General features: G+C 48.4%; 1 protein-coding gene across 1 annotated transcript; it reads right to left on the bottom strand.

The window, feature by feature from the left end:
* Positions 1–356: 356 nt before the first annotated feature.
* LOC107513273 (2'-5'-oligoadenylate synthase 1) lies at positions 357–8067 on the bottom strand. Its single transcript, XM_016149766.2, has 6 exons — positions 7807–8067; positions 6487–6775; positions 5005–5219; positions 2980–3212; positions 2036–2189; positions 357–877 (listed from the first exon to the last, which is right to left on the bottom strand). Exons 1-6 carry the CDS (start codon positions 7981–7983, stop codon positions 641–643), a joined length of 1305 nt encoding a protein of 434 aa, XP_016005252.2. The 5' UTR covers positions 7984–8067; the 3' UTR covers positions 357–640.
* Between the last annotated feature and the right edge of the window lie 3634 nt (positions 8068–11701).

Raw genomic sequence — 11701 nt, 5'->3', positions numbered from 1 at the left:
CTACAATTTTTTTTTCCCCCAGATAAATAGAGATGTGGACAGACAACGGAACAAAACAATAAAAAAAAAAAAAAAGATATTTATCTCAGGGTTACGTGTAATTGAAAACTGGCAGGACCCCAACCTACCTGATATTAAAATATTCCCCACAAAGGTCAGCTCCTTGAGACACAGATTTTTGTCTGCTTAGCTCATTGTGTTCTCAGTGCCCAGAACAATGCTTGGCACGCAGTAGGTGCTCAATAAATATTTCTAGTTGAATCTATAAACACGCGTGCGCACGCGCGTGCACACACGTACGCTACGCAGACACACTTCTTGGCTATGTGTCTTGTAGTTAATAAACACCCAACAAATGGTATTTGCTATTATTTTTATTGCTAGTGATAACGAGTTGAAGTAAGACCCTCCCTCCAGGTACACAGAAGAAAGGCCAGGGGAAGAGTTACCTGTGAAAGGAGAGAACACACAGGATGTGGGAAGGGCGGGGGGCGGGAGGCCTGGATTCCGGTCCTACGTCTGACCAACTCGCTGCTGCTTGGGGGAGTGCTCTGCCCTCCCTGAATCAAGGGGTGTCCCTGGAAATGAGGGGGCTGGCCCAGATGACCCTGCAGCTCTGTCTCCTCAGATGCACTGGCGTTCAGAGGATGACACACCACTGGTTCTCATCCACACGGGGCGTGTCGTAGCGGGGTGCATTGTAGCGGGGCGCGTTGTAGCGGGGTGCGTTGCAGCGGGGTATGTTGTAGCGGGGTGCGTCGTAGCGGGGTGTGTTGTAGAGGGGTGTGTGGTATTGCTGAAAGTGTCCGCGGTGCTGTTCACACTCATCTATCCAGTACTCATAGGTCACCTGGTCATCTTTGCTGTCTTCTTCTAGCTGAAAGAGTAAAGCATGTGACCGCGCTGGGGAGCTGGTCTCCCACTTTGGCACTGGGGCTCGGTCTATGGTGGACTCTGTGACATGCAACTTGGACTCTCCTCGAGGAAAGACGAACGAGTCCCCTGGCCGGGGAGGCTGTCGGCAGACCGGCTCTAGCAGTCGGCCCTTCAGGATTGCCTCAGCTGCAGACACATGCCCTTCCCTAGCTGTCCACATTTGGTGACTGCTCCGTGTGGGGCACAAAGGCCTGGACACATGGGACTGCCGTAGGACAACTCTGAAGGCCACTAGTGCTCCAGGGCTCCCCGGGGGGATCTGAGGGTGGGGTGGCTGACAATGTCCCTGGGCAGCGTCCCAGCTGGACTTCTCCTCTGTGCCCACACCCGCTTCCTTCTCCTTTGTTCCACAGGTGCTGCGGTGGGTCTCCCCGAAACAGTCTGCTTCCCGGGGAACCCAACTATGATATTATCAACCCCCCGGCTTGAGAAAGACCCCCACCCTGGGAGCGGAAAGGTCCCAGTTCTGGAATTTCTGCTCCTGCTTAGCGGTATCACTTGCTCATGCCACTCCGCTGCTCTGAGTCTCCCGTTCATCACGTGATAAACCGGTGTGTGTGTGTGGGGGGGGTTTGGGGGGGATGCAAGACGCGCTATTTACACAGTGGCATGAACACTGGCAGTGGAGTCCACCGGGTCCGAATGCCAGCATGACCACTCCCTCACTGAATGTCCTGGAGGAGGTGGCTTCACCTCTCTGAGCCTCCTTTTCTCATCTGTAAGATGGGAGTAAGAAACCTCTCTCACAGGGTGTCATGAGGATTTGATAAGATGATGTGTGCCGAAGGTCTTAGGGCCAAACCTGAGCCCAAAAGAAATATTCAGGAAGCGGTGGGCATTTTTGTTTAGTATTATTCTTAGGGGAATGAGCCAACTGGAGCTGTGGAAAAAAAGTGACCTTCGGCCATGGCAGCACCAATTAATGAGTGAACTTTGGACAAGGAATGTAAAAATTCCAGGAACTCTCCGGATGGGGTCGAATATGGAGCATGGCATGAAACTATGCGAATACGAGTGACTTCCAGCAAGAGGCAATTTCTTTGGCTGTGTGGAGGGGTGGTGGCGGGGAGGACGACAGGGAGCAAGCAGAAGGGCTCACCTCTATGTACCAGGAGCCCACTGGAGAGCCGTCCGCATTCTTGAAGCACGGGTAACTCAGCCACGCTTCAGCCTCTCGCGCCAGCCGCGGCCAACTCTGTGAGTCTCCACCGCCAAGGTTTCCCGTGGGGTCGGCTGGGTCCAGAATCACAGGCCTGAAGAACGACATTTAGAGAGGGACAGGTGAGGTGCTGGGCTGAGTCTGGGGAGTCTCGATGCCCCCGAAAGAGCAAAACACCAGCCCGGGGTAGCGTGGGACTCGGGACAGGTAGCGTGGGGCTGCTTCCTGGGCCGAGCCCTGAGTGCCCTGCTCCATGGCGGACAGCGAGCCCCAGGGGAAAGAGCCTTGCACTTGGGACTTCTACGTCTGAGTTTGAATCTCGCCTCTGCCTTTGATTAGTGATGTGCCCTTGGGTAGGTCACTCGACCTCCCTAAGCCTCAGTTTCCTCATCTGTGAAATGGGCAGAGTCGAATGTGCCAACCTCAAAGGATGAGGCATGAGGACCGAGACGAGGCATGTGAATGATTGGCACAGTTCTTGGAAAATAATAAAGGGGTCAATACATGTCAGTTATAATGATAATTTTTCCTATTATGTTAGTCTTACAAAAAGCTTTCAATCTCTGGGGGTAACTATTATTACTGCTGTAACTGTTGTTATTTTCGTTCAAATGTCAGCGATTTCATTCATTTTCTGTTAAGGTTTGGACAAGCTCCTTACCTCTCAGAACCTTACTCATCTATAAACTGGCTGACATGGTACCTTTCCACAGGATTGAATGTTGTTTAAACCAGATGACAGTAGTAAAGGGCTCAGCACAAGGATTGGTATCAGAAGATGATCTATTCATGTGAAGCCCTCCCACTCTCCCATTTCCAGGGCACCACAGCTGTATCCAGGGGTCCATCTATGTGGGGTGCTGAGCCCGGTGGGGATAGAGTACCTGGGTTTCCTGAGCTGCTTCCTCAGGTACTGAGCAATGACAGGGTTGTCAAAGTCATAATACTTTTTCCAGTAGATGCAAAGCTTCTTGTAGTTCTGGACCAGTTTCAAGACAGTCTGAAACCCCTGAGCTGTTTTGAAATATGTTTCTTTGCATCCACGTTCCCAAGCATAGACCGTCAGGAGCTCCAGAGCATACTGCTGAGGCAGAGGCTTCCCAAGCTTCTCCTTACACTGAGAAGAGGAAAGGCCACCAGAAAAACGGGTTTGTCCAGCTGCGTGTAAAGCAATATCCATGGGCAATATCTAGCCTACTGCTCGTTTTTTGTAAATAAAGTTTTCTTGGAGTGAAGTCATACCCATTCATTTATGTATAGTCTATGGCTGCTTTCATACTACAAAGACAGAGTTGAGTAGTTGAGACAGAGACCTGTGACCCACAAAGACTAAATTTCTTACTACCTAGCCATTTATGGAAAACGTTCACTGACCCCTGATTAAAGGCTGGGGCTCTGGATTCTGACGGTTGTGGGTGTCAGGCCTGGCTCCAGTCTTTGTCTGGTTCTGGGCAGATGACACTTGGAACCTCTTTTTCTCATCTACCAGGTGACTGGTTATAACATCATCTACCGTGTGGGGGATATTATGAGAATTAAGTGAGAGAAAGCACTTGTAGTGTTCCTAAGTATGCCTTAGGGAGGCAAACAAAATTCTCTCTGGAGGAAGGTGTGTAATCTAAAGCCTCAAATTATGTCACAGGTAATTTCAAGTACAATGACCAGCACATAAATAACCAGACACACAAGGAAACAAGACTCCAAGAGTGATGACCGGCAGGAAGAGAAAAAAAAAACAAAAAAAACCAAGAGAAAATAGTAATAAATTTACAAAACTTTAAATATTGAATGATCAGATACAGACTTTAAAATAACTGGGAATACTATATTCAAATAAATAAAAGACGAACATGGAATGGTAGGCATTTAGAAGCCATGAAATATAAAGCGGCAGATTTGAAAAGAGCGAAGTAGAAATCCTAAAACAAAGACTACGATAATTATAATTGATAATTCAACAAAATTAGATGTGGCGAAAGGGAAAATAGTGAATTGGAAGGTAGCTTAGACCGGACTATTCGGAACAAAGCGTGGAGAGACAGAAAGATGGGTCACATAGAAGAGAGTACTGAGCTACGGAAGGTAGAGCGAGGTCTAACATGCACTTACGTGGAGTTTCAGGAGGCGGAGAGAGAAAGGGGTGGAGACAATACTTTAGGGCCATGACCAAGAATTTTCAAAATGTATGAAAGATATCCAACTACGGATTCAGGGCCCGAGGGACTCCGAGAGGGACAAATAAAAAGGAATCATCATGAAGACACAGTAGATTAAAACTAAACAGAGTCAAAGACAAAGAGAAAAAGATAAATGCAGCCAGGGGAATAAGAGAGGTTACAGGCAAAAGCCACGGTGAGACGGGCAACGGCCTTCTCGACGGAGACACTGGAAATTGAAACGAAATGTCTGAAACCACCACCAAGCCAGCGAAGATACCCGTCAACGATGATGGTAAAGTCAAAACATTTTCAGACAGACAAACACTGAGAGAGTTCACCTCCTTTCGGGGACAGAAGACTGTCCCCAAAGAAATCTTAACAGATGGACTTCAAGAAGAAGGAAGTCGATCCCACATAGAAGGTTGGAGATGTAGGAAAGAACCGATAGTGAAGAAAACGGTAAATATACAGGTAGATTAAACGAGCGTTGGCTCTGTGAAACAATACTAACGCTTCGAGGCACTTGAGAATCTAAGGAGACCGGAAATATACAACAAAGGTGGCCCGTGAGCTGGAGGCAGTGCTTCATGGCGGTTAGTGGACTCGAAGTACTGTAAGGTTCTGGGAAAGCCAGGGGAACGAGACATCTGGGTCCGCCCCTCTTCCTCAGCCCCATCTTCATCCCCCCCTCCTTGTTCCCTTTCCTCTCTCCTCCTCCTTCTTCCCCCTGCATCCTCCCCCTCCCCATACCTTTTGGTACCAGTGCTTGACTAGCCGGATGAGGCTCTTGACCTTGGTTGGACGCTGCCTCAGGAAGCCTCGCTGCAGCTCCGTGAAGCAGGAGGAGAACTCGCCCTCCTTCCCCAGCTTTTCACACTCTTGGATGAGCTTGATGTAGATTTGGGGGTGAGGCCTGTAGCCTTCGGCGATTTGGGAGTCAGAAAAGTAGCTTCTTGGCACCTGACCTGTTAGGGACGAATCCGTAACTTTAAGGTATCGATTCTTCTCTAATAAGGTTTGAGACGCTCTGGGGAGACAGGCTGTGGCTGTGGGTGTGATGGGAAGGGCAGCAGGCTTAGAGCCAGGGGGCCTCTTCTCCTCTCTCCACTGTCATTGCCTCGCCCATGCCACCAAGGTTACCGGCTCCAGGGGATCAGCGTCCTGGCTCATTTCCTGCCCTCTTTCCTCACCTCTAGGCCTTTGCCTGTGCCATTCCGTCCACCTGCCATGCTCTTCCTCCCCTTCTCTCTCTCCCTCTTGTTTTTGGTCACCATTTTGTGCCCCAGCCCCCAACACAGGACACGGCAACCGGGAGATATTCCCAAACTTTGTCACTTCCCAGTGCCTTCAGAGCTTTAATATTTTTCTTGCCGGCCCCCCTGGGCCCAAAAAGAAATCCCTCGCAGTTCTGTTTATGAAGTAGCTCAGTCTGTATAAATGAATAATAGTTGTTTGCATGGCGTCAGATACCACTGGGTTTCCTCCGGAAATTTAAAATCTAAACGATTCCCCGGTGAGTTAGTTCATAGGAGTGTCTTGGGGGTGCCTTGGTGCACAGTTCGGGGACTCACATTTTTGAACACCTACTATGTGCCAGGCCCCGTGTAAGAGCTTAATGTAGATAATCACTTAATACTTAAAATAATCGTATGACAAGGGGGTGACCTGGGGTGGGGGGTGGCCGACGCTGGAAAATGGGTTTTTGCACTTTTTTTTTTCTTTAAAATAAAAATGAAAAGAAAAAAACCTGGTAAAACTAGTGTGGCTTTACCAGTGTCACTAATGCTGGACTGAACCTCTAAGAGGTTACCCTTCCTGGTTCAAATGTTTCTGCACGTTAATTAGTCAAAGATCCCAACCCTCGGTGTAAGTTTCACGAGGCTTTGTCATATTTTGGGTAAAAGATGAAATTAACATATTGACTTTATGCCAGATCTATGCTGTCTCGTTTTTAGAAAGATAGAACGCTTTGCCACAAGTAGAACTAGTCAGTAAACCTGGCAAGCTTACTAAGTGTCTTGCTCCCAAATTGGGCCAATTTATTGTTTAATGTCACTTCTGTGGCTGATCAGACCTTCTTCATTCTAAAATCTCTTACTTGCTTTAAAGGGATGCTCTGTTTTGGGAAGACCCTCAAATGGTGGGAGATTGCTATTCAGGAATTTAAAAAGAGAGAGAAAGGGGCCCTGACAGAGGACAGAGGCTGAGACGCCTCGTGTTTGGGGCACTCACCCAGGACATCAAAGGCAGGCAGGACATCAAACTCCACGTCACCGTGTAACAAGGGAGACCTGAGCACGAAGCTCAGTGCACGGGGATTGTCCCATCTAGGATTCTGAACCTCAAACGTCACTGCAAACTTATAGATTTCCTGACAGGCTTCCAGCTGCCTCCTGATTTCCTGGATGAATTCTTTTCGGCGATTGAACTGCTCCTGAAAACTTCCGAGGTGGCTGAGGAAGACCACGAGGTCGGCATCAGATCGGCCTCTGAGGGTCGTGCCTTTGCCCGAGGAGCCGCCCTGAAACAGAGGAGGGTGAGAAGAGCCTCCCTAAACACAGCGATGAGAACCGCCACGAACATTCGTGAGCCTTCGCCACTGTTCGGAGCGCATCGCCAGTCCTGGCTCTCACGACGCGCCCAAGGACTTGGCATTTCGGCACTCTTATTATGAGTTCCCACTTTACAGATGGGAAAACAGATGCTCAGCGAGGTTATAGATCAGCCCAATCGCACAGCTGGTAAGCGGCGGAGATGCAGTTCAAACCCCGGCTGCCTCGTTCGAGAGGCTGTGTTCTTTACTCCTTGGCCTTTGCTATCTTATATTGTTACATACTGTAGACTGGCCCAGGGTGGGGATTTTATTTAATCTGCACAGAATTATGGTATTGGGAATTAGGAGTGAGGATATTGAGGCACAGAGAGGTTAAGTAACTCGTTCAAGTTTTCGCAGACAGTGGGTGCTACCTGCTTTCAAAACATACTCTTTTGAAAATTATTATTACTAAATTTACTGAGAGTAACACTGGTTAATAACATTATATAAATTTCAGGTGTACAGTTTTATAATACATCTGTATACTCGCGTACGTGTTCACCGCCCAAAGTCTAGTCTCCTTCTCTGCCCCCTTTATTTGACTCCTTAATCCTCTTCATCCTCCCCTCAAACCCATTTCCCTTCAGGAACTACCAGTCTGTCAAAACGTATCCTTTTAACCAGCTCGTGATACTGCAGAGATGGTGAGTCACCAGCCTGGCCACTAATTAGCCAAGTGTTGATCAGAGCTGGGCCTCAGTTTCCCTACCCCTGAAATAGACATGGCCTAGGGCGGTGGTTCATGAACTTCACCCAGGCAGTTGTTAAACAATTTCAGAGGCAGGACTTGACCCCAGAGTCTGTTTTCACAAGCTGTGGTTATATGTTGGGTTATGCATAAATCAGAAACCACCAGCCTTGAGACCTTCATCTTTTGCTCTGTTTCTCTGCGGAAGCTGTCACCCATTCGGTCACCCCCTGCCCCAGCCTATCCCTGGTCCAGCAGGCGGGCTCACCTTCACAACTTTGGACACTCGCACCGGGTCAGCTGCTTGCAGGAAACACATCTCCTTCAGGAAAGCGCAGATGATGTTGATGGCTTGTCTGACCTCCTCGCGGAAACGCGTGTCTGGCAGGAGGTATTTTTCGATGAACTTGTCCAGATCTCTAGCTGGGATTTTGGAGAGATCCATCGTGAGACTTGGTGGGGACAGGAGAGCCAGTGGCCACAGAACTGCTGGCTCCAGGAGAGTGTCAGCCTCTTCCTCTTCTGCTGCCAGAAGTCCAGGTGGCTGTGAGTTTCGTTTCCCAGTGATGGGAGGAGCTGTGCTGCTTGGGAGGAGCTGTGCTGCTTGGCAAACCCACCAGAGAGCTTTTCCAACAGAGTCTGTTCTCCCAGTTTGTTCCTCTGCTTTCCGAAACTTAAAAGTCTTTGTTCCTAACACCTGCCCTTTCCTCAGACCGTACTCTGGAAACGTTGTTCTTTAATCGCCACTAGTACCTCTCCCAAGGGGCATTATAATTCAAACCCAGCTTTCGGTGTCCTTCATCTTGTTTTTTTTGTTGTTGCTGTTGCTGACGAAATTGTTTTATGGTCTCCTATGACCTTTACAGCAGTCTGTGCATACCACACACACAAAGTCAGAGAAGTCGAGACGCGTAAAACCCTATTCATAACCCTAATCCTCAAAGACTAACATGATGAACATTTGGTTATAGATCCGTTCAGCCGTTTTTCTACGTTACACACGTGCGTGTGGACACACACACACACTCAGTTCTCTTTCCCTTTTTTTTTTTTTAAATGGCATTGTACTATACTTACTTCCTTTTGATGAATAGCCTTTATTTCTTACAGCAGTTTTAGGTTGGCAGAAAAATTGAAGAGCAAGTACAGAGTTCCTGTACGCCCCCTCTCCTTCCAGACAGTAATTTCCCCTCACTAACCTCGGTGCATCTTGCAAGCGATGAATAGATACCGATACATTCGCTAAGGCTCGCAGCCCCCATTAGGTAGGGTTCGCTCTGTGTTGAACATTGCATAGTTTCGCCAAATGCATAATGTCATGGACCCACCATTATGGAGTCACACGGAATGGTGTCACTGCTCTAAAAATCCTCTGGCTCCACTTCTCTATTCCTCTCTGTTCAGATCTTTCTTTTCTAATCTATGCATTCAATGCAAAATATTTCCCTCTAAGCGCTTTCGTGGCATCCCGCAGATTTAATTGGTCGTTTTTTCATTGTCGGCCAGTGCAAAATACTTGAAAATTTCTCTTGAGAATTCTTTGACCCATGGGTTAGTTAAAAGTGTGGTATTTAATCTCCAAACATTTTGGAATTGTCCAGATAGCTTCCTTTCACTGGTTTCTTGTGTAATTCCACGGTGGTAGAGAGGATCCTTTGATGATATCAATCCTTTTGAATGAGTTAAGGTTGTTTTAGGGCCCAGAATGTGGGTCTGTCTTGATGAATGCTCCATGTGAGGTTGAGAAGAATGTGTTTTCTCTTTTTGTTGAAGCAGTGTATAGATGCTAATTAGCTATCTTTCTAAACCAGCTCATCAATTGATTGACACTCCCCACTCCCGTGTAACATGTAGACTTAGGCTTACGGCAAATGGTAATCATGAAGGGAGGGAGCATCTGTCTATGGAGTCCTTGTTTTGCCCACGACTTGGATTGTATGTATATAAAAAATTCTGTTTGCTCCTAAATGCCTTTAAGGCAACCGTACTTGCTAATGAAATCTACTTTTGACTGAAGATATATATATATATATATGTATATGTATATATGTATATACACATACATACATACATACATACATACAAACAGATCCAACAGTAGTCAGGAAAGAGATCTGTCCTTAGAAAACCAACAATGAATTGTTTGGAAACATGCAATAAAGGCAAGTTTCAGACGACATTGCATAGAAATAGGTAACTGTAAAAGACTGAGGAAGTACTTGGAAAAATCCATAATTATACCCTCATGCCTTTGCAGGTGGCTTTAAGTTCTCGTTCCTTTGAAAGAAGAACAGGACATTATAGATGGCTCATCGTCTGTTTTAAAGACAGATCTTGCAGAATTCCAGTCAGGGTCCTGCCCTCGGCAAAAAGGTCTAGGTCTTTCTTTACATCTGTGGGCCCTGGCAACCAAGTTAGAGGTTCACGATATTCTGACGTGCTGCCTATGGAGTTGAAGAGCCACATGGGGACATGACTTGCTCAGGGTCGCACAGCAGTATCGGGCCAGAGCCGAGCGAAATGCAGCCCCGACACGCATGCATGACGACGCGTGTTTGCACGGTGCTGGCATGCGGTGTTCCGCCTCATTAGGCCAATGCCCCGGACGAAGTTGCAGGGGGCTGGGCAGACGCCAGCCGGGCAGGCTGCGGAGCGCTGCCTGTCGAATCCACTCGGCCACGAGCCCGGCTTGTACGGCTTTCACCGAGGACTTCCCCTTCCTCGGCCTCACCTTTGTCAGCCCTACGGGAGATCTGACCTCTTTGAAGTATTTATTATTGTCCCCATTTGCCAGGTGAGGGAACGGAGCCCCGAAGAGGTTAGAAAGTGACAGGACCTGGACGCCGGACGTGAAGGGGTTAAGGAGCTGCTGAGCTGTATCGATCAGGCGCCCTCTACTACACCACGCTGCCTCTGTTTTATTTCAATGGGGAAAAAAGATGATAATCAGCCACGTGGGGTGTACCGATAATTATGAAAACGTCCCTTGTCTGCGTCCCCGCTTCTTTGGCACGTCTCCATGTCTGGAGGAGGAGATCAATCATCTGAGAGATGGAAATTAGGTTTCTTTTCAACTGCCCATGACTGACTGGTGGCGGCTGCCCAGACTGCTGTGTTGAGCGGATTCAGAGGCTACTAGCAGGCTCTGTGGGACAGATGCCATATTGATCAGTGACGTCTGCCGAGAGCGCGGGGGAAGAGGGTTGCTACAAGTATCCCCTGCCTTTTCTGGGAAGGCTGTCTGGCCCTAATGGGTATTGCTTTCCATCTGGCGGCAGCTAGCTGAACTGTAGCAGAAAAGGGACTTTAGGGCAGCGTTTTGCAAAGTCACCATGGAAGCGGAAGCACGGATATCAACCAGGAAATATTTTCACATATACACCTTGTCCCCGGGACATGGCAGTAGGGGTGGAGAAGTGGCAGAGAGCGAGCGTGGGTAGTTTGCGGGGTGGGGCGGGGAACCCCCCCAGGTGATTCTAACATTGAGAACCGCTCCTTGGGGGGCGAAAAAAGAAAATGGTCTCAAACTTGGCCTGGAAGAGACATTTCTCATCGATGGAACTGACAACTGTTTCTGGGAAACAACCAACATTCCTGATAAACTGCCTCAGCACTTCTGGGGCAGACGATAGTGAGACTAAGAATCCGTCTGGAAAGTTAGTTACCTACTTGGCTCACTTTCAGGACAGTTGTGAATCTCGAGTGAGGGGCCATCGAAGCAGGATGGAAAGGGCTAGAATACAAAGGAGGTGTCCGGTGATCTACTTAAGCATTAATGGGCGCGTTAAGAGTCTGAGGATGGAGCTCCTCGCATCCATGAGACGTTGGGTGTATCATTCCCTTCTCTGAGCTTTGGGTCGTTCACCTGTTAAATGAATGAGCTGGTTGAATGAGGCCCTAGGTCGACTCTAGCATCTCCTTCAGCCTGACATTATCTGATTCCACGAACGAACATTTGGGACTTTTCCCCAAGGCTGGGGTAGCGGGCAGAAAAATGAGACGCTGCCTGCCTGTTGGGTGGGCACCAGCCCAAAACACTCTTCTAAGGGGGTACGGGGTCGGCCAAGTCACCTCAAGCTGACCTGCCCAAGATGAAACCCCCCAGAGGGCAAACTCCATGTGGGCAGAGACCACGTCTCCCTGGTTCAATGCCGTATCCCCAG

Source organism: Rousettus aegyptiacus, unplaced genomic scaffold (genome assembly GCF_014176215.1).
Source record: "Rousettus aegyptiacus isolate mRouAeg1 unplaced genomic scaffold, mRouAeg1.p scaffold_m13_p_5, whole genome shotgun sequence".
In the NCBI taxonomy this organism is placed as follows: domain Eukaryota; kingdom Metazoa; phylum Chordata; class Mammalia; order Chiroptera; family Pteropodidae; genus Rousettus; species Rousettus aegyptiacus.
Note: the sequence above shows the minus strand (reverse complement) of the source record. Positions and strands in the feature narration are given on the sequence as shown.